General features: G+C 48.3%; 1 protein-coding gene across 1 annotated transcript in view; it reads right to left on the bottom strand.

The window, feature by feature from the left end:
* Positions 1-23,251, bottom strand: part of LOC138480807 (pre-mRNA 3'-end-processing factor FIP1-like) — an 889,709-nt gene that overhangs the window by 342,761 nt on the left and 523,697 nt on the right. The window contains exon 10 of the mRNA XM_069612552.1: positions 4,035-4,269. Coding sequence (XP_069468653.1) covers positions 4,035-4,269 — 235 coding nt within the window. The remainder of the gene's footprint in view (positions 1-4,034; positions 4,270-23,251) is intronic.

Here is a 23,251-nt window from a genome sequence, read left to right as displayed (position 1 = left end):
TCTTCTACTGAAGAGCCCAGTGTAAACCCTAGTGTTAGGAGGAAAACTTTTAAGCCAGGTAAACTGAGATTTCAGAGGAAGTGAAAGCATGTACCTTGCCCGACCACAACCCCTCCAACCAAGATACCCGAGAACCAACCTGCTCTTGTGAGAGAGGTGGTGAGGAACCAGGGAGGCCGCTCTAGATCTAAGGGATTCCTTTCTAAGGACCCCTTAAAAAAGCCTATTGTAAATTCAGAGGTTATTACAACTTCTGAGGGAATGTTAGATCAGATCGCCTATACATTAAATACAAAAAAAGAGATGTATCAAACAGGGTTTGTAGGTCATATAGCTTACAAATGAAAACCACTGATAAAAAGTGTCATAGCAAGGGTTACAAAAGGTTGCTGGTGTACTCAGCAGGCCATTTAACCGACTTGCACCAGACAATCCATCCTGGTGGGGATTAGATCCTCCTGTCCCTTAGTCTGGGCGGGACGAGTGTAAGGAAGAATTCTCATAAATGTGCCAATTCCTCCCACCTTGGAGACCTCCAGCTGTTTTGCTAAACTTTGGGACTTTGAACTTTTAATTCTGTGCGTTTCACTCGTGTTGTCTTTGGTTATGGACTTTAGACAACTCCATAGGTATCATCTTTTCATGTGTGTCACACATCACCCTCAGTGCAAGGACACTGGGAAACCTTTCCAGGCTGTCCCAAGGTTTAAATACCTTCTCTGGGATCAACTACTGTTTCCCAGAGAAAGTAAAGTGAAATTGACTTTACTAGACTTTTCAAATTCCTAGACCCAGCACATCCTATCTTACAATAGAGTGCTGGAGGGGCTACCTAGTATCCCCTATGTCTAGAAACTCATGAAGCAGTCAAATGCTACCCTTTCCTCTCGAAATGGCTGGTGGCAGTGGTTTTACAATGAACTACCATGATTTTTCCTGACCGCAAACACTGGTAGCGTTAAATCGCGTTAGCCATGTTTTTCAAGGTGGCGTCTGAGCCCCCTATGTTTAAACAGGTCCCGGTCGTCTTTTTTCGCCATTTCATTTTGGAAAGGTCCTTCTAGAGTTTGTCTCTGCACGCCAAACCAGCTTTGGTCCCTTTGTTCCTATGCCCTTGGCGAGTTTCAGGACTGAAGCCCACCTCTGGCGCCCGAGTATCTGGGGTGGGCAGGAAGTGAGGGAGGTGCCCGAAACTCCCTGTGCTTAGTCTCCTAGGAGACCCAAATGCACTCTGGCGTGATTGGCTGGCTGACTGTCCGGCAAGGACAGCCACCCTGCTGGATGAGTGGCAGCTAGGCTGGAATGAATGGGAGGAAACTGGATAAAAGGTGAGTCTCATGGCTTGGAAGGCAGAGTCGACCACTGGAACGAAAGAACCGAAGACGAGCTGGAAGAGGACGGCTGCTGCAACTCGTCCGTTGGTTTGCCCGGTGAAGCCCTGCTGCAGGTCCGAATCACCAAGTTCATCTCGACAGAGAAGCCCTTCAAGGATGACATCTCCCTTTGAGTTGGTGGGACCAATCAACTCGTAAGCCACCTGGATACCAATCTCAGAGCTGGTTGTATTTTCCTCAGAGTGCTGCAGGAAACCGAATAGCCAGGGAGAAGGACACCAGTTTGTGTGCTTGACTATAGCTACCGGAATTGAGGATTTGCCTTTGGCAGGTTTTTGACCAGTCCCAGTGCAGGAGTCCCCAGACATCCTCCCTCTTGTCCACACGACTGAGGCTTAGGAACAGCAAGATCTTCAGGAACTGCCAGCAACAGACGAATTCAGCTGCATCTTTTCCTTAATTGTAAGGTACTGCGAAAACCCGACCGAGAGAACATCTCTCACTCTGAAAGTGCTTGAAACTTGCAGTCCTAGTCAGCTTGTGACCCAACATATGAACCTTTCTTTTATGAGTTACTTCTGAGAACTTTGGCAAAGACTTTTCTGTTTAACTTCCAGAACTGCTTTATCCTATATAAGCCTTTAGCACATTGACTTTGGCCTAACCTATCAACTCCTCTGGGGAACTCAAACTATTTGCACTGTTTTAGGGTAACTGTAATATTCGTTTTATGAATTTATGCCTTTTTGCTCCTACTTCAAATGCTCTGTATGCCATTCTGCTCCTCCTTCAAAGTAGTTTAAATGCCTCAGAACCTGATATTGTGAAGTACTGAAGTATATTTTTGTGTGATATAGATTGCCTCCTTCTAGTGAATGTTTTCTAACTGACTGTGAAATAAATTAATAAGTGTTTTACCAAGAAACCTTAAGTATAAGAGTCTATTTGAATACTTGTAATTATAGACCTCTGTGTAACACCCTTAGAGCTCACATTCCCTCTTGAGATCAGCCTGGCTGCTCAGCAACACTACCATAAAACTTGTGTAGTACAGACCTCTACCAAAGGTTGGTTTTGCTTACACCTGTAGTCCTAGTTGTATGTAGTGTTCCTAAAGGGTACTGCATACAAGCTTTGCCAATCACCTACCAACCAGAAATATTCGTTCTTCATTGATGCCGAGGAAAAGGTGCCAAAACACTGAAGTGCTGCTGAAACAAAGGAACTCTAGCTGAGGAGTCTCGCTGCAGAGTACTGCCGCAGGAGCCCACCAGACGTCCTTCCTTTCGTCAACACAACCAAGGTCCAAGAACAAGGGTCTGCCAAGCTGTAGCAGAAAAGGAATCCATCTGGAAAATTTTTCTTTAAATCACAGGTACTGAGGGGCTCGGGGTGTGAACCTTTTAGCCACAAGTTGTGCTTCCTATCCTGCCAAGTGCTTTTGTTCCACTTTAGAGTTGATACCAACTCGCCTGCACTGGTCTAACAGCTTGTGCTCTCTACAAAGTAGCTCACTTTAGTTAATGTGATCTCTTCTGAACTTACTAACAATGTCAAGACTATCTTAGAAGAAGTGCATCAGAACTATCGACTTGACTGCGGCTGTCCTAGCTCCCAAAAGACACTCCTCAAAACCTACTGACTTTGGCAATACTTGTTACCTCATAGGTTATAATTGTGGATGCTATTATTGCAGGGATAAAAGTTTACTTGCCTCACTTTAGGAGATTGTCATTGTTTTACAAATTGTTGAAAGTATGTCCTCAGTTTTATTCTAACCTTCCCATCATTTACAAACTCAATAACTGAATTTGAAACTGAAAATAAGTGCAATACTGAAGTCACATCCGTGCGCTGGAATATGTGTTAGCATAAAGTATTTACCAACCGTTACAAACTGAATCCAAACTTTGAATGTTACTAGTAGACAAAACATTTTAAAGAATGCTTACTTAAACCTTGTGTAAATTATATATAACGTTCAGTGTGTAAGTGTTACTTGGTTACTTGTACTTGCTGATTTCAAATTGTACAGCTCTACTTCTCACAAAACCCCTCTTAAAATAAGCCTGTCTGCTCAGTCACACTACCAACCTGTGTAGTACAGGCATATTAAAAGGTGGGTTATCTAATACCAAGCAGATAAGTATTGTCTAGTCCTAATCAGTTGGACTGCACCAATTCTTACCCAACAATGATTTTATCATATGTTTTTATACATGTATGTAGTTTGTTGGTTTTTTGCATTATTTTATAGTTACTGTATTCTATTTGATGTATGCAAAATGCTTATTTATTAGCCAAAAGCATTAAGAAAAGATTTTTAAAAAAAGAAAGGATTCTGGAAAAACATTCACAGTCCTAGAAACCCATGCAGCATTAGTTTGATTGCATGATGAGATGGTGCAAGAACAGGTCCATGAAGGGTAAGGTGCATGGGCCAAAAGCAGAAAGATATTGTAATGCAGATGTGGTTTGAGAAGTGTAAACTTATACAAGGGGTTCAACCACCTAAATAGTGTGATGGCAAGCTGCAGTCATTAACCAAACAAGAGCATTATTAGTCACAGGAATTTGCAGTTGTCATCACTCAGGGTTAATATTCAGACACTTCAATACATATTAATGTCCACCCCCCATGGCTAACTTTAGCACATGCTGGCCCAATGTGGTTTAGAGTTGTATTTCAGTGGCACACACCTGTAGGATGCATTGGAGGATGAACATGAGTCATTGGTGGGGGAGGATGCATGAAATGTGGAGGGGGCATTCGGACAATTGGTGGCCTGTGAGGTAAAGGCCCCGTGGGTGTTACGAAAGGCAGGTGCGGATGAGGTGCCTGTGGTGGCGGCTGCTGATGCATAGGTTGCTGTGGAACTGGTTGTGGCACTGGCTGCTGTGGTGGCTGTGGATTATTTGCTGCATCGCCAATAACCTTAAAAAAAATCCAAGAAACAGTGTTAGCAACACTCATGCCATACATGTTAAACTGAAATTGCCATATAAAAACATAATTGATCAATATAACTATTTCTAAAATATTTCCTTTACAAAAGCAAAGTTTAGGACTAAGTGTGGAAATGCCACTTTGCTCTCTACTGCTTCATACGAGCCAAATGAATGGCCTTAAAATCAACATGCACTTGCAAGGGTACGATACAAAAGAATAGGATAGCACTGGGTAAGTCTGGGGTTTTTGCATGAAAAAAGCACTAAGGAAAATCCTGCAAGTTGATTTTTCAGAATCAGCCCTGCGGACAGATTCGGAGGCAACCCTATTCTGGTGAACAGGTAAAGGAACTAAGATCTAACCAAAATCTATCAAGCTAGTGTGGCTGAGCGGTAAGGCTTAGACTTAGGAGAGTGCGAGTGTGGTGAAGGGTTCAGTTAAGCACACACAGAGCACTCTTAACAATAAGTTAAGCAGATTTAAACTTTTTTTAAATGTATTTAGGCATTGGACAACTATCAACCATAATCACAGGTATGTAAATCAGCAAACATACACTACTAATACATTTATTTATTTATTTAAATTTATATAGCGCGCAAGCAGCCCAGGGGCATTGAGGCGCTGTTACTTGCAATAACTTAGTTACATGGTACATTCACTTTGTTACATGTACATTCACTTTGCGGTGCTCTGGCTGCAGACCTTATTTTAAACACAGTAAGATTGAGTTGTAGAACACTGCAGTCTAGCAAAGCAAATAAATAAAAATACAAGGTTAGTATTAACTGTAAGGAACCAGGAGTAAGACTCAGACACAAGGGCATTATGGTTGTCGGCAAAGACTAAAGTAAAAAGAGGGTGGGGGAGCCGCCAGGGGGCGCCGAGATGTGCTGATGGGTCTTGGCCGATCTCCTCCCTTGGGCGCGAAATACGTCTGTTTGGGCCCCCCCACCCCCATGGGAGTCGAGGTCTGAACCCCCCCACCCCCCTGAGTGAGCCGAAGTTGGTGGGCGTCAGGGGACCATGCCCGTGGTGCTGCTGGGCGCCTCCGGACCGGAGTTAGGCTGCCGGCCTCTAGCGAGCGGGAAGTGGAGCTGGGGCACGCCCAATGGGATCCAGGCAGTCGCTGGCTGCCTGTCGGAGGGGGAGGGGCAGATGACTGGGCCGTGGCCGCCTCCACCTCCGCAACGAGCGCTGAGACGACGGCCGCGGTCCAAGTGGGGGCTGCGAGCGGGGCACCTGTGGTGGTCCTGGCGGGCCGGATAGCCCTGTTTGCGGGACTTTAGGAGGCGATTCCCGTTGGCTTGCAGGGGCCCGCCGGCTTGTCCCACGGAGCTGTCCCGCTGTTGTGGCTGCCCAGGTACGTGATGTCCATGGGGGTGGTGCCCCCCTGATCCTGTGGAGCCCGTTGCCACACCCCCCCCCCCACACTGGACTTGTCTTGGGCTGTGTCGGATCTTGGCGGGGGCCGGCCGCCCGCCTGCACTTGGTTTGTCCCCGCTGCCTCGGGCCTCCGTGGACTGATTGCTGCATCATTAGTTTGTTGGGACTGGGGTCCCCCCCATGGTTCGAGGTGCGGCGGGAGGTGTATGTGTTGTGCGGTCCCTTTGAAAACTGTGGCACCGCGGGGGACATTCCTGGCCAGTCCATTGCCCCGCATTCACGGGTGATCGCTAGGTATTTGGATGTAACTGTCTGGAATCCCTGCACGCTGGTGGTGAGGCTCCTGGGATTCTGTGGCCGTGTTCCACTACGTGGAGGGCTCTTGGGGGCAGTCCGGGGAGTGGATGTGGTCAGCCCTGGAGTGAGCCGGGACAGTGGACTTTGTTGGTGGCTCAAGTGCTCAGGCATCTATTGCTGGATCTCTTTGAACTATCGTGCAGCTGGCAGTGCCTGAAGTGCTGGGAGGACTTGGTTGTCGGTGTGGTGATCTCCTTTTGCCTGCCTCTGGAGTGTCTCTGGTGATTCATACCTGTTTGGCTCCTGGATGGACGGGGTGAAATCTTTGCAGAAGTTCCGGCGTGCCCCTGTCCAGGTGCCGGGCGGGACCGGTATGCAGGCGACAGACCTACCGGAAACATCGGAGGTTCAGTCCATGAGCCAGAACATGGCGGCCTTGTTGGAGGAGATCCGCGGCTTCAGGGCGGATATTGGCAGGCGACTTGACTCCCTAGCTAAAAAGGTGGACGCTGTCGAGGACCGGGTCCAGGCCCTGAAGGCCAACCAAACGTCGGCAGACCTATTCGAAACGCAATTCGACATGCGCCTGGCAGAATTAGAGAGATGAGAAGAGAAGGTCGCTCTTAAGCTTGATGACTTGGAGAATAGGGAAAGGCGGTCCAACCTCAGGTTTCTGGGTATCCCGGAGCGGGAGGGGGAGACCAAGATGGACATTGCGATGACAGTCAAGTCTATTATAAATAAGCTCTTCGATGGGGAGAACACCAGTGAGCCCACTTTTGATAGAGCCCACAGAGCGGGAGGTCGTGCGGGAGGCCCGAGATCCGTTCTGGTTAAATTTCACTACTATGCAGAGAAATCCAAAATTCTGGAGCTGGCACGTCGAAAGGGCCCTTTCGAATGGGAAGGCCCTAAAATATCAATCTATCAGGACCTTTCCGCGCTCACCCTCGACTGCCGGAGATTATGCGGCCCTCTCACAAAGTGGCTCCAGACTAAGGGAGTGCGCTATAGGTGGGGGCATTCGTTCTCACTTACGTTTAAGCTGGATGGTTATAAGTACTCCCTATCTACGGAGTCGGAGATTCAGAAAGTGACTGGTGAATTGCTGGGGGTCACATCCTCAGGCCCGGGCCTGGGGGCCGGGAAGGAGGGGAGTCAGAGAGGTCCATCGGACGCATCAGGTCGGCGCCGCGTCCGGTGGCACCGGAAGTACAGAAAGGTGGCGCCGCCCTCCCCGGAGCAGCCAGCGTTCGGCCCCTGCTGTGGAATCTTCTGCTTCTAGGGCAATCTCGAGTGCCCGGGGACCCTATGGTTCGCTATTTGTCCTTTTGTTAGATTGTTGAGACCTTTTTAGGTTGGGTCTGCTGTGCTATTCTCTGTTGGTGGGGGGGGAGGTTATGGGGTTTGACTTGTTAGATTGGGTCATTGTAATTGGGGGGGGCCCAGAATTTCAGGTTTATCTTGTTGCATTACACCCAAGTGGAGGCGATCCTTGGCGGCCTGGTGGTGCGGCAGGTGGATGTCGCGTCCGGTCCAGGCGCTCAAGAGTAGGTGGGGTGGGGGTGGAGGGGGTTCGGCTGGTTGGGGAAGGGTGCTGAGGGCTCTGGTTCAAAATGGGTGGTTTTTTTGGGAGTTGGGGAGGGTTGTTTTTTGCACTTGGGTCTACCTGGTTTATGGGGTCACTCCAGCCCTTTTTTGGGCTTCATGTGTGCACTGCGGCCTAGGGGCTGGGCACTTTTTACTGCCTCCCCGGTGAGGGCGGTAGATTTCTTTGGCTTTTCTTATGGCTGAGTCTTTACAGCTGTTGTCGGTGGGGTCCTTAAATGTGCGGGGGCTGAACTCTCCGACTAAAAGGTCTCTTTTGAGGGAATTTGCTAGACTGAAACTTAATTTCCTTTTCTTACAGGAATCCCATTGGGTCAGGGGGAGGGAGCCCGTGCTCAGGTCAAGGACTATACAGCAGTCGTTTCATGCCTCCTATGTGGTGAAAAAGCACAGGGTCGTTCTTTTGGTCTCTCAGGATGCCCACTTCTCCCCCAAAGCCCGCATAGCTGACCCTGAGGGGCAGTACATAATGGTTAAGGGAGATCTTTTTACTTTTGTGGGTGTTTATAACCTGAATGAAGGGCAAGATGTTTTTTGGGAGGGGATGCGGAAGAGGATCAGAGGATTTGCTGAAGGTGCGCTAAATTGTTGGGGGGGACTTTAATATGGTTTTGTCTCCGGAGAGCGACAGGAGATCCCCCAAACCGCGCCCCGACCTCAGATCCCAGTTGAGAATGGCGGATTCATTCAGCCGGGTTAATGATGAGCTGGCTCTAGTGGATGCACAGCGTTTGGCGTGACCGCGAATCCCTCTTTACGTTTTATTCCACGGTACATCAAGCTTTCTCGAGGATTGATTATTTGTTGGTGGACTCTGCGGACAGGAATTGCGTGTCTGATTTCGCTGTTGTGGCTGTCCCATGTCCGATCACGACTTAGTCCGAGTTAATCTAGGAATCCCCCCCACCACGAGTAAATCGAGGTGGGTATGTAATGACTTGCTTCTAACAGATAAGGAACTGAGGCAATCCCTTCCATTTTCCATTGAGGAATTATTTAACCTTAACGACACGGGTGAGGTGGAGCCGAGAGTTGTGTGGGATGCATTTAAGGCCACGATTAGGGGTACGTTGATTGAAATGGGAACTAGGAGATAGAGGGAGCGGGCAAGGGAGGAGTCCAAGTTGAGGGAGCACATCGCAGCCATTCAGTAAGTTGAAAACGCAGATTCCCCCAGGTTGGCGTCAAGCGCTTCAGAGCCTCAGAGCGAAACTATCTGCCCTTCTTGTAGGTCAGACGGAGAGAAAGCTTGCGTTCCGTGTCGAATGGCCTTACATGGTGAAGGTCCAAGATCGGCTTGGGTGACAATTTCTGTGGCTCGGTCGCGGCTTTGTATAATGGTGAACGGCTGTATTTCAGAAGATTTCTCGCTTTCTAGAGGTACCCGTCAGGAGTGCCCTCTCTCTCCTCTCCTGTACGCTCTTGCAATGGAGTCCTTCGCCATTGCGATCATAAACGATAGTGGTGTCTCGGGGGTCAATGTGGGGACTGAGTTCAAACTCCCTTTTCGCAGATGGTATTTTAGCATAACTGACCAGGCTTCATGAATCCCTCCCGCACTTACTTGGCTTGATCCGCTTCTTTGGGGTGTTTTCGGGGCTTAAAATCAACGTATCCAAGTCATGTATTATGCCAATGGGCAAATTGTACCTTGAGATCAGTGGTAAATCAGAGGTGCTTGGGATGAGAGTAGAGCGGGAGGCAACTAGGTATCTTGGCACTAACATCCCTAGAGATCTAAATAAATTGTATGAGCTGAATTATCCTACCCTCTTGGCTGGGATCTTTAAGGATCTGACAAGGTGGGCTCCTCTAACTCTCTCTTGGTTTGGGCGCATGGTCTCGATTAAAATTAATTTGCTTCCCCGTCTCCTCTATCTTTTTTCATCCCTGGCTTGCAGTATCCAGGACTCTTTTTTCGACTCTCTTCTTTCCAGTCTACTGCGTTTTGTCTGGAGCGGCAAGAGGGCAAGAGTGAAACATCCCACCCTGACCCTCCTAAAGTCCCACGGCGGGTTCGGTCTCCCTGATTTTAAGCTGTATTATAAGGCAGCCCAATTGCGGGTGATGCTAGAACATCTGAGAGACGACCTTAGGACGTACTGGACATATGTGGAGGATGTTCAGATCCATCCCTTTAAGGTCAGGGATTTACTTTGGTCTCCTCTGCGATCCCTCCCCGCAGTGGCTAAATCGCACCCAATCCTTTCTGTTCTGTTGGCGGTTTGGAAGCCCAATAGGGACAATAAGCTCCTCTCTTCTCTCCCCGCTCTTCTTTATGGGGTCCCTGACTCAACATAGGCTCCAGAGGGTTCCGTGAAACCCAATCCTGGTCTGACCAAGGGGTGGAGAGGACGGCGCAACTCTTTCATCATGGTGAGTTTATGGAGTATGGCCAGTTGTCAGAGGTGTTGCGTGAGAGACCGCTTTCCATCTTCGATTATCTTCAGTTTAAGGGTATCCTTACTCAGGCTGTGTGGCGGGCTTCTTTTACCCGTCCTTTAACCCCCTTCGAAAAGGTTTTTGTGGAGGCCAAATCCAGGAAGGGGTCGCTCTCCAAGATATATAGTGTGTTGGTTACTGCGAATTTAGAGGGTAGACAACTGTTCAAGCGTGTTTGGGAGGAGAGGCTGGGCATAACCATCGATGATCGCACATGGCAGGGAGTTTTCAGAGCTATCTTTAGGGGGGGTTTGTATATGGCTGCTATGGAGCATAATTTTAAGATTCTCCACTCGTGGCACCGTCCTCCCGTCACCCTATCTAGGATGTTTACCGGGATTTCCCCTAGGTGTCCCAGGGATTGCTCTCTGCGCAGAACTTGGTTCCACATGTGGTGGGATTGCCCAGTCAGTCAGGTCTTCTGGGTGGAATTGCTTATTTGGATCAAGGGCATTCTGGGGTCGTGCCCTTTTCTCCACCCCCTGGAGATCCTCCTGGACACCCCTTCGCCTGCCAGGGTGGTGATTCCTATGCTACGAGCAGGGAGAATGGCAGTAGCTCAAAATTGGAAAAGCCCCGTGCTCCCACCAGGGCAGAGTGGCTCACTAAGTTGTTGGCAATTTTTACATATGAGAAACTGTCTGCCATTGTTAACGACATGTCTTCTTTCCTACAGGAATGTACTATTGTTTTGTTAAGTGCGGAATGTGATGCCTTGGAGGTGGGGGGAGGTTTGCAGCTGGGGAATGGGGTTGGTTTGCTGGTAGTTCACCGGCCTGTGCACGTTCCATTTGGGCCCCCAAGACATCGTGCTTGTGTGGAAAAGTCTCTAGGTAATTCTGAGTCTCAGCTCCATTCCCTGTGTACTTCTTGCTCTATGTAAACCAGGTAGTTTTTGAGGAGGGTGGGGGGTTTGGGTTGGGGAGGGGGTGGGATTGGGTAGGTTATATTGTCTTCCTTATTGTGTGTTGCTTTTGGCCATTGTCTGTTTTAGACTACTGGTTGTATTGTTCCAAGAAATGTTTAATAAAAACTAAGTGGAAAAAAAATTAAATAAAAGCGGGTGGGATAAAGTCCTACCTCTAACTCTAAGAGGCGTTTCCCTGCATTAACGAAACTAAATGATATCTGTGTCAGAATGTGCAAAGTAAAGTTATCTGTCCAGTGTCCAAATCCTAACCTGACCCTTACTTGCTAAACTCAAGATAAAATGAAAAGGGAAATGGTCTTTCAACTGGTCGCCTCTAGCTCTTTTCCAAAGTTCCAACATAAAGTTCCAAAAGGTGCAATAAGAAATAAACAACCAACATTCCATAAGTCTCTATTAAAAAAAAGAAACTAAGTTCAGCAGTCACATTTTGGAAGAATATACAGACATCAGTCACATTACACTTTTATCCCGCGCCCTCGATTTACATGGAACATTAAGTGTATAGGGTTATCTGTTTTAGCTAAGTACGCTCTGAACTCAGTCCATAGATCTTTAGGGGGGTACATGGCTGTGTTGAGACATAAGTATCTTCATATTCAGGGGGCGGAGGGGGTTAATGGGTTGCCGGCTCTCTGCCATGCAGTGAAGTCTACTCTCTGTGTTGCTCCTGCAGAATCCTGATATACGATTATTCAAAGTGCCCTGTTTTTCATTTCCTTTGTAAAAATCAGAAGTGTAAAGCTGTGCAGATCAGCAACGCTAAGGGAGAATAGAGATGAGGAGGGCTGGGACGAGGAGAGCAAACATGATGGCCGTTGAACTTTGGTAAGCAGAGGGTGAAGCGGAGACCCGACCAGAGAGTGGACAAGTGCCTACTGCCTCGCGCTGTTGTGCTGCTGGATGATCCTGCTGCTGGCGACCTAGCCAGCAATGGGGCGAGAGGTCTGGGGGACGGAGTTGCTGCTGCCTGAGAGCCGGCAGAGGTGGATCAGGGAGGACTGAATCACTACCCTGTCCCTGTTTGTCTGGGCGCAGTGTGCCTTGGCGCAGCTGCTCACTGAGGCTGGTGACACGGCAGGGCTGGAGCCGCCCGTGGATAGTGGGCCGCCTGCCAGAGCACCCCTCTGAGCTGGGAACCCAGGTTGCAAATCCTGGGGTCCCTGGTCGCGGACAGCAGACCCGAGTGTGTGCTGACGCCTGGGACACTGGCTGTGTGCGGCTGCGCTGGATGAGGGCTGCTATCCAGTAAACGTCGATGTTCGCCCCCGTTAGGACAGTTTTTCTGAAGTCCAACTAAGGGCTTAGTAAAACCATTCAACTCCGGTACAAGACTCCACTCTTAGTATAAGGCTGTACCACCTGAGTTCATGGTAGCGTAAACAGAGCAACCAGCCCGAACTTAGAAGCAAGAGAGGGCTGTAGAATCGGTACAAACGGAATTGGAATATAAACGCCCGCAAATACCACCACTTTGTCACCACCGCCTCCACCCTCAGCTGACTCATACCATGACACATCCCTTTCCATGCTCCTCTCTGCTATATCTGTTACCCTTGATGTTCTCGCCCCTGTCATGAGGCTCCACTTGAAGCCCAAAGCCAAGTGCAACTCTTGGTAGGATTCAGACCTTGTCACGCTTCAAAGCACAAGCAGGGTGGCAGAGAGGAAATTGCGTACTTCTGGCACATCCTCTGACAAACTGGTTTGCCGCCTGCTCCAAAAGCAATACTGGCTCTCTGAAGCCACATCCAAGCTTGCATCTCTGCAGCATCTAACAACTCGGCCAAACTAATCTGCAAGGAGCTAGTCAATCCTGCTGCAGTCTCTACATCTCCTGTCCCCTCCCAGGCCCTCTGCACGGCCCTGGCTTCTCATTGCATCTCTAAAACTCAGGACATACTGTCCTCCCTCTCTTCTCCCCCTCCTCCCCTGACTCCCTGCTCTTCCCCTGACCCTTCTTCAGCCACCTCTCCTCCCTCCTTCTCTGCCTTTCCCCTGTTCTTCCCAGACAGGTTTTCTAGACAAGTCCGATCTATGAAAGTCTCGACAAAACAGGTTCACCCCTGTTCCTCCAAAACCATCAAGGACCACATGACACCCTAGCTCTTGCTCTGGCTGACTTCTGCAACCACTCCTTTGCCACTGGAATCTTCCCTTCCCTCCTGAAGCACTCCCTTGTGCACACTCTTCTTAAGAAACCCTCTGCCGACCCTTCCCAACTATCGCCCAATCTCCATCACTCCTTCCCTGGGCAATCTCCTGGAAAAGCTGGCCATCTCCCAGCGTAATCTTCACACTGAAACTGTTGGTTGCCTCCATGACCATCCGTCTGGCTTTAGAGCTGCCAAAAAGCACAGAAAGTGCTCTCCTGAACATCCATGAAGACCTGCTTTCCAACCTTGATTCCAACACCCCCTGTGTCCTCATTTTTCTTGATCTTTCTTCTGCCTTTGACAGGGTCAACCATGCCATCCTGCTCAACCGTCTCAGTGATAACCTGGGTATCACTGATCAGGCTGTTAGGGAGAATTCTAATAAATGTGCTAATTCCCTTCACCTTAGAGACCCCCAGCAACTTTGCTGGATTTTGAGGACTTCATTTTTTTACCTGGAGAGTGTGGCCTTTTTTCCCCACTCTCTCATGCATTTTGATGTGTGTTTTACTCTTGCGTTCTTTGATTATGGGGTTTTAGATAACTCCATAGGCATCATCTTTTCATGTGTGTCACACAGCATCCTCCGTGCAGTGACACAGGGAAGCCTTACAGCCTGTCCCCAAGGTTTAATGACCTTCTCTGGGATAAACTACTCTTTCCAGAGAAAGTAAAGTTAAATTGACTTTACTAGTCATTTTAAATTCCTAGACCCAGCACACACTATCTTTCAATAGAGTGCTGGAGGGGTTACCTACTATCTTGTTAATGATTTCAATCAGGCGACACACACCTTGGTCTCAGCCTAGTATGTAGCACACAACTGTGATGCTTTTTTCTTTCTTTTAATGCAAATTCATTTTGAGATGGTATACAACTAGTATCACACCCCCTTTTTCAAATACACCGGGTCACAAAGGCCGGTTGGTGAAAATACAATGTTTTAGTTATTTTTAAAAATTAAAAAAACATACAATTTCTAAAATGGGGCAGCTATGACCAATGGCGTGATAATTACAATAGAAATGTAAGCAATGCACTTGGTTAACCTAGCAGAACATATACACAGCAAAAACAAATAGGAGCACTTTTTGAATTAGGATAGATAGCACCCAATGTAAGGTTTCCCCCTGTAATGTTCCCTCAACCCACAACTAATCAAATTCTGAGTGGATAGAAAGAAGTAGCAGGTAATCAGGAATAAGGGGCAGAAAACAATCAGAATCTGACCTTCCCTCACAAAATATGATTTTAAACCCTTTAATTGCATGAAATGACACTCGGAAATGGTAAATAAATAATATGCGGTTAAAACTTTGAGGTAAATATGATTTCTCACTAAGGCAACAATGCACAAACCCTAGCAATCACAAAGCAATGGATCACCAAGAGCATACAATTTGAAAACAAGTGGAAAGTTTAGAACGTGCTGCAGCCAATTGACACGTTGGAAAGTTGCAAATGACCCAATTCCCATTTTAAAATGCCATAAATGGTTTCTATGAAAAACGGGTGAAATACTCCGATTTGCAATGCAGTTTCTGGGCTGAGGGGGGGTGAGGGTGGGTGATCTATATCACAGGGACAAGACAAAAGTGAAAGGAGGTCTCTAGCTAAATAACTGGATGAGATATGCAAGATAGAACAAGGGTTGATTAGAGTAAAATGAAGCCGTGAAATAGGAAAGAAAATCAGTTGAGACAAAAACAGGTTTGCTTTAAACTAGATTATTCAGACTACACCGCCAAAGAGGGACACACTAAGATACAAGGTTGATTCCCGACTTCAACCTTATCACCCCAGCGTCCACCCCAAAGCGTAAACTAGTCTGATCACTCAAAATATGAGTAAGGGCTTAGGATTTACACAAGACAAAATTAATAAAGAGATGGCGCTAGCACTTTAGAAAGTCAAGGACAGGTACACAGATAATTCTAACAGTTTCAACAAGTAACCACGGTATAAATATGACTGCTTAGAGAGTGGGATAAGGACAAAGGCAAGGCAAGATAAGCTATGTGTTTCTGTGGGGTGGGGATTATACTCACAGTCCACTTTTGTGTTTTGGGGATTTTTGGACACTCAACAGGGTCTGGTCACCACACGGCGGGCGTGCCTTACAGCAACCAGCTGGGCAGTTCTGGTCACCGGATGGCAAGGACAGCTGGGCAATTCTGGTCACTGGATACTAAAGGTCAGCTGGATGGCAGGATTGCAGCGGGCATGCAGTTAGTGGGCCACAAGCCGGTCTCATTTCAGGATGCAAAAGGTACCACTGCTTTCACATTTTTATTAATGGGATATTAGTGGGTTTTTTCTGGATCAATGGCCTTGCTGGAGTAGGAATCAGCTATGCTTGGGTTCTGCAGTGGGCTCTGGAGTAGGTTCAGCAATGCATTGGCCTTGTAGGGAAAATCTGGAATCAAAAAGATGAATGGAGATCAGGAACGCAGCACAGGAATTCAGGAGCGGGTGCCTGTCGAGTTCTGCTAGGGGCTCTTATTTAAAATGCATAGTGGCATCATAGACTATATGGTGGGACAGGCTTAGCTAAGCGCACCTCTAAACAAATGGATTGGACAATCAATGTTGGTTGCCTCCTCTAGGATTTGACTCAGTTTAGGGGTTGTTCTTTACAATGTACAAAGCCTTCCCACAGTCCTTTTTCCCAAAAATCAGTCATAACAGAATTTACACATTTGTACAGTTGTGGCACGGTAACAAATCACATCGGCAGATTATATATTTTATGTAGAGCATAGCAGTCCAATCCTCACGGTTGTGGGACCTTGTTTCGCCCTTCTACCAGTTTTTCGCACTTTTCAGTGAGAATTAGATTAGTTAAAATTCTATAACTTTATACATGGGTGTGGATTATCATTAGGCATGTAAGTATTAAAATTCGCAATGGCATTATGGATACTTTCCTTATAATACCCAATTTTCTGCCATTTCTATTCCCAAGGGGTCAGTGAATGCTACGTCTTAAATTATAAACCACAAAAATCACATTTAAACAGTGACACTTTCACATTTTTGCAAAGTCCTACTGCAGAGATAAAAGTCTTCAAAGTTTATATATAAAATAGTCTCTGGAAACAGATGGGCTGTATCGTTCCCCATATTTGGGCATAGCTTCCCAAGCTACCCCCTCAGTCCAAGGTTGTCACGGAAATGTTCTTTGAAGCTTCTGGTGGAAATCACGAAGTGGTGTGAATTTTCACTTCGCACTTTAGTGTCCTAGAATTCTATTGTACGAGGCTGGAGCACATACAACAGTCTGTTGAACCTAGCAATTATCACTTGGGTGTCGTGGAAGTTTATGGTGGTTCCCTTTTGTTTCTGGTATCCTCTCATCAGAAACCTGTTTCTGGGCTGACATCTCCCCCCCCATGCAGCCACAGCAGTTTGATTTTATTGTATTTATTTTTGGCTCTGAATTGGAAGAAAACTTGCTGAATAGAACCATCTCCTACATGTATCTTCACAGCACAATCCCCTTTCACAATGCTAGGCAAGGAGATGTTCTTGTTCAACATTGTTCTTTTTAAAACAGGCCTTTTGTTTTTTCTTTAGTTCGCAAAACCCATTTTGACACAAGTGGAGCAAATGTTGATGGGATTTATCTTTCAAATTCGTTTTTCTTCCCATCTGCCTTGCCAATATTGTTTTACAGCCATAGTTAGTTTCTGGTAGGCAGCAGTTTTGCGTGAACCATAGATCCACTGAGACTGACATAGCGCAGAGCTGGAGTTTCTTTGAATTAATTATCCTTGACACTTTGTAACTCAAAAAGTGAAGCTTTTCCCGTGCAGCGGAAAAATTAAGTTTCTATGGGCCATTTTCAGATTTGGCTTGACAGAGCCTGTCATTCAGTGGTCGTGCTTGGTTTTGTCGAAGCACAATGTGAATGTGGATAAGCATGGCAGGGTCTTATTAATAAAATATTGTGATAAGGAATTAGAAGAAAAAGAGCATGAGAGCGGCATCATTTTTAAATGTGAATATTCCCTTTTTTTCCGGGGAACTATGGGCTGGCAGCAAAGCAGCATTGCTTTTTGACTCTATTTCTTTTGTATATGTAAGAACACACTGGCAGGCTTCCTCAGTGTGCCCCCTTGTTCCAACCTGCCCAATATGTGCTTGGCAAGATGGTGCAGCCATCTTTTTGTCACTGCAAAACGCAGTTTTGAGGCCATGGTGCTCACAGGAGCCAGCGCAGCCTGTTTGCTGGTGACTGCAGATGCGCAGCTTGGTGATGTGGGGAAGTACTGCTGCGTGGGTAAATATATCCCACAATCCCGTGTCTAGAGACTCATGTAGCAGTCAAATGCTACCCTCCTATCGAAGTGGCTGGTGGCAGTGGTTTTACAACGAACTACCATGATCTTTCCCGACCGCGAACAACGGTAGCTAAAAATCACGGGAGCCATGTTTTTCAAGATGGCGTCTGAGCCCCCTTTGTTTAAACAGGTCCTGGTCTTTTTAGCCATTTCCTTTTTTGGAAAGGTCGTTCTAGAGTTTGTCTCTGTGCGCCAAACCAGGTTTGGTCCCTTTGGTCCTACGCCTTTGGGGGGCTTCAGGATTGAAGACCGCCTCTGGCGCCCGAGTGTCTGGGCTGGGCAGGAAGTGAGGGAAGTGCCGAAACTCCCTGTGCTTAGTCTCCTAGGAGACCCAAATGCACTCTGGTGTGATTGGCTGGCTGGCTGACTGTCTGGCAAGGACAGCCAGCCTGCTCAGTGAGTGGCAGCTAGGCTGGAATGAATGGGAGAAAACTGTTTAAAAAGGCGAGTCTATTGGCTTGGCAGGCAGAGTCGACCACTGTAACAAAAGAAACGAAGAAGAGCTGGAAGAGGACGGTTGCTTCCACTCCTGGACCGTTGGTTTGCCCAGTGAACCCCTGCTGCAGGTCCGAATCGCCAAGTTCATCTTGACAGAGAAGCCCTTCAAGGGTGACTTCTCCCTTTAATTTGGTGGGACCAATCAACTCGTAAGCCACCTGGACACCATTCTCAGAGCTGGTTGTATTTTCCTCAGAGTGCTGCAGGAAACCGAATAAGCAGGCAGAAGGACACCAGTTTGTGTGCTTGAAGACAGCTACCTGAATCAAAGATTTGCCAGTTTGCCAGCTTTGTGACCAGTCCCCGTGCAGTGCAGGTGTCCCCCAACGTCCTCCCTCTTGTCCCCATGACTGAGGCTCAGGAACAGCGAGATCTGTAGGAACTGCCAGGAACAGAAGTCTGCAGCTGCATCTTTTTCTTCAATATAAGGTACAGTAAAAACCCGACCAAGAGAATTTACCTCTCACTGCGAAAGTGCGTGAAACTTTGGCAACTTGCAGGCCTAGTCAGCTTGTGACCCGACATATAAACCTTTCTTCTAAGGTCTACTTCTGAGAACCGTGGCAAAGACTTTTCCATTTAAACTACCAGAACCATTTTTACCTATACAAGACTCTAGTCCATCGACTTTGGCCTACCTATTGCATTGAATTAACTCCTCTGGTGAACTCAAACTATTTGCATTGTTTTAGAATAACTGGAATATTTGTTGTATTATCCTATGTCTTTTTGCTCCTACTTCGAATGCTCTGAATGCCATTTTGCTCCTCCTTCAAAGTAGTTTAAATGCCTCAGAACCTGATTGTGTGAACAACGTGGGTCCTTCCTTTCCTCCATCTCTATCCCTACCTGTGGTGTTTCCCAGGGGCCTAACCTCTTTCCCTGGCTGTTAAACCACTGCATTGCCGTTCTCTGCCCAAACCTTCATTGCTACGCGGATGATAACTCATTTTCAGACTCCCTTCCACCACCTCTTCTGTCATCTCGGACTGTCTGCTATCCAAGAGTGGTGTGCCGCCAATGATATCTGCCTTAATACCAGAAAGACCGAGATTCTCCTCATCGGCACACCTGCTCCCTTCTTTCCTGTTGCTCTCTGGCCGGCTTCACTTGGCCCTCTTCCTGCTCCCACCTGTGAGGCTAAAAACCTCAGGGTCATCCTCGACTCCACACTTTCCTTCTCTCCTCACACCTCTGACGTCTCTTAGAAGTCAAACTACCAGCTGCACCTCCTCAGAGGTATTCTTCATTTCCTCTCCTTCCCCCAGAAGTTCCCTGTCTCCAGAGCACTTGTTCTCTCTAGGCTGGACTACTGCAACAGCCTCTTTCTAAATATGCCTACCTCTACTCTCCGCCCTCTGCAACTCATCAAAAACAGGACTGCAAGATTTGTCCTTGGCCTCAAGCCCAGGGATCGTATCTCTCCAGGACTGAAATCTCTGCACTGGCTCCCGGTGGCAGCGAGGATTAAGTTAAAAACCCTCTGCATTGTCCACAAGGCCTTTTTCTCTTCCTAAAGATCTTCCTTCGCGAGCTCTTTGCTCATCCGCCTCCAACTTCCTCAGGGTCAGTCACTTCTCCAAGCAACAAGTTGGTGGTAGATCTCTCATCTGTGGGGCCTGCACCTGGAACAGCCTCCTGGCCTCTCTGAAACTTGAGGAGAGCCATCTCCGGTTCCGGAAGCACCTCAAGGCGTTCCTCTTTGCTTCTGCTTTCTCTCCTCCTCTCCCCTGCTGATCTCCTGGTTGAAACTGTAACTGCACTGGTTACCTGGCTACCCTCTGATCTCGGGCCCAGCTCCCCTCCCCGCCAGTTGCAGACCTGCACTGCCCCCCTGGCAACCATTGCACTCGGACTGTTCTGTATCCTACAGCCCACCCAACAGCACCTGACACCTGATGTCTGTACTTGCCCTTGCACTTGTCCCAGCTGGCCGCACTTATTTATTGTCTTTCCTTATTTACTGTTATCCTATGTACTACACCGTCCCCTCCCCCCGCATTTTCCTTCCTCCACTCCATGCACTTGCGTGATCTCAATGTCACCTGGCCTAGTGAGATCATTGTCTCGGTCTTCCCTCTGTTCCCCCTCCCTTGCCTCGTTGCGCCTCGATACACTTGTGTATAGGCGCATTATAAATACCATATATCATATCAATGGTCCAATGAAACACAAACACTATGCAAGTAAAAATAAATGGTTCATGGGGGGGGGTGTGGCCTGGAGTGCCATTGATGAGGCTGCTTCACTAATTGCCTCCGTGCAACGCCCGCCTTTAAAACCATAGTGACACTGTTCCTGCTTATGAAGCTGACAGATGGAATAACTTTCGGTGACCGGAATTCCTGGTGTACAGATGGTGGCGGGTTGAGCCCTTAACGCATTCTCGCTCGCCCGACCGCTGCCAGAATCTCATGCGCCCAGCGACGGAGCACTTCAAAATGGCGGGCGAGCTCTACGAGATGAGGAGAAGCTCTGACCCGAACCCAGCTATTCCAGCCTAGTGGAGTACTAGGGGGCATCTGCACTCCACCAACAAGCTGCTAAACTGGTTGCCTGCCATGGCGAGGTAGAGACCCCAGCGGCCGCCGAGTACGCAGGGGAGGGGAGGGCTCCTAAGTGCGCCGGTTCCCGGGCAGGAGCGATGGCCAAAGCGGAGACCACCAGATTGCTCCCGGCCCGACACTGAGCTCCGCACCCCTACAGTAGTATCTTCAGCCCGAAAAAAGCCTCCCGGCTCTTGCAGCGGCTCTACTGTGGTGGCCGCGGTGCGACGAGGACCCTCTGACGAAGCAGGCACGGGGATAGGCCCATCCCCCTGCATTCCGCTCCAATCGGTGCGGTGAGCCCCGTTTCCTGGAGAGGTCTGGTGCCTGGGACGAGCCCCTCCCGGATGCCTCCAGGACTGTCAACCCAATGGACAGCCGGCTCTTGCTGCGGTGCTCCCTGCCCCATCTACCTGCGCGGACTTCGCCTCGGATCATCTGCGACTGCCGTGGCCATTCTACAGCAGAGTCTTTGCGCGCTAACACCAGTACGGGAGGGATTCTCTGCACCCAGCACGACATGAAGGTATGGACCCTGCTCCCCGAGCACCCCAAACACTAATGATTAACGCTGCTTGATCATCCCAAATGCTACCGCCTTGTTAAAGATACCCATAACGCCAACTTGGCGACAGCTTTAAACGGTCCTGAAACGAACACAGCAACCCATTTAGGTTGCAGTCCTAAAGAGGGGAGCCACCACGTGCTGAAGCACACTGCATCAATAGGACACCATTGGACACAATCTTGAAAGTCAGACGGCAAAGCAGCCTTCTTCCAACCCCAGGTGGTCCCGTTATAACAGAGAAGGCAAAAAAAACCTTAGGCGAAGGTGTCTTGGGGCTGGAGAGCTAGCACCAACTTCTGCCTTGTTTGGTATTCGCCTGTGGGAACCCACAGAGTAGGGGCCAGGAGAGCAGTCCAATCTCTCCCTAGAATACGTCCTCAGCTGCCCCCGCTTACCACATCTCGAAGGGAGCACAACAGAACTTCCAGGATCCTGCAGAAATGGCTAAACACTGTAAAACCTCAGAGTGCTGTCATCACTACTATGCTGCTCCAACTGGAAACACCAAAAGCTCTGCCTCAAGCTTCCTCAGAAGGTGCTGGTCAGCTGGCAACCAAGGGAGACATACAAGCCTTCATGTTGGACATTAAAGCAGAATTTCGATCCTACATGGCAGAGCTCACCACTAAGCTTGAACAGACTGAGCAGAGGGTCATAGAGGTGGAACAGAGGGTGGGAGAGGTGGAGGACTTAACCCAAGAACATTTGGCGATGTTCCTGGAGGTACAACGCACGATCTAGACCCTACTCAACAGAAACAAGATCCTGGAATACAAACAGGAGGATCTGGAAAACAGAGCTCGAAAAAACAATCTATGAATTCAGGGGTCTCCTCTCCGGTCCCAGACCAAAACCTGGCAGAATAAGTGGGAGACCTTTTTAACCCCTTCTGCCACACCTGGATATATCTCAACTCATACTGGACCGCACTCAGAGTCCGTCCCTGGCGGGGGTGGACGCAGACTCCCCGCCCCCAGATGTAATTACCCGGGTCCATTTCTATACGACCAAGGAAGCCATTATGGCGTTAAGTTGCTCCCGAGACGAACTAACCTTCCAGGGATCTCCCCCTTAAGATCTTCCAAGACCTAGCAATGGCAACTATTCAGAAGCGGAGAGCCCTGATGCCCTTGCCACTATTCCTTCGGGATCAACACATAAGATATCGTTGGCTGTTCCCTACTGCACTCCAATTGTCTTACAAAGGGGTTTCCCGGACGATTGGTCAACTAGATATGATATGATAGGTTAACGCGTTTAATACCCAGAGGTTTCTAAGCGCTAGAATATGCTGAGTCGATCCTACGTCCCAACTCACCTGAAAAGAAGGCTGGAGCCTCGCCTGACTTGCCGGAGGGTAGATCTGAAGAACGAACCCCCCCAGCCCCCCTTAACCGAAGTGCACGACCTGGACAAAGGTCCAGAAGGGGCAGAATACAAGGTGACTCGCCGCTGGGATCCAACAGACTTTGGACGAATGGGGGCCAATGCCTTGATGGCAGTCCCTTTTCAAACCAAAGATCTCAATCAGTCGGTCGGTCCAGAAGACACTGAAACGCTCACAAACACGCAATGACTAACTACCTGTAGCGGGCTTCGCACGGCTCATGCCTGACTCCAAGGTGGATGTCATCTGAACACCCTTGAAGTGAATCACAGACAGTTTTGGCCCAGTTGGCTAAGGGAAATGCCGACAAAGAAGGGTCGGCTTCCTATAAGTTAACTATTATGGTTTCACGTTGGAAGCTCAGGTTAAAACCCTGGTTGCACTATGAAAGCATGAAAGCAGGAAGACAAGACAGCTCGGCCTGGGACCCTCAACCGCGGAATGTTGACGCCCAAGGAATACCCCCCCCAACACATCTGTAATTTAATTTCATCTCATTGAACATAAAAGGCCTGAACTCACCCGTCAAATGGAAATCAGCACTGAAACGGCTCCAGGATATGGACGGCTCGGCGGTCTTCTTACAAGAAGCACATTTGCTGCCCTCAGATTTTACACGCCTCTGCAATAGAAATTTCTTGCTCCAGCATCTGGCTTGTAATGGGAACAAAAAAGGGGGTACAGCTATACTCTTTGCCAGGAGTGTGCGACCCAAGTTACTAGAGACCCTACTGTGCCCGGAGGGACGTTACACAGCAGTCAAAGGCTTTGTATACAGACAGCTTTATTCTTTCATCTCGGTTCCCCC

The sequence above is a fragment of the Ambystoma mexicanum genome, chromosome 5p (genome assembly GCF_040938575.1).
Source record: "Ambystoma mexicanum isolate Mex_15411 chromosome 5p, UKY_AmexF1_1, whole genome shotgun sequence".
Taxonomy (NCBI): Eukaryota; Metazoa; Chordata; class Amphibia; order Caudata; family Ambystomatidae; genus Ambystoma; species Ambystoma mexicanum.
The sequence above is the reverse complement of the archived record's forward strand: the minus strand, read 5'-3'. Positions and strand labels throughout refer to the sequence as shown.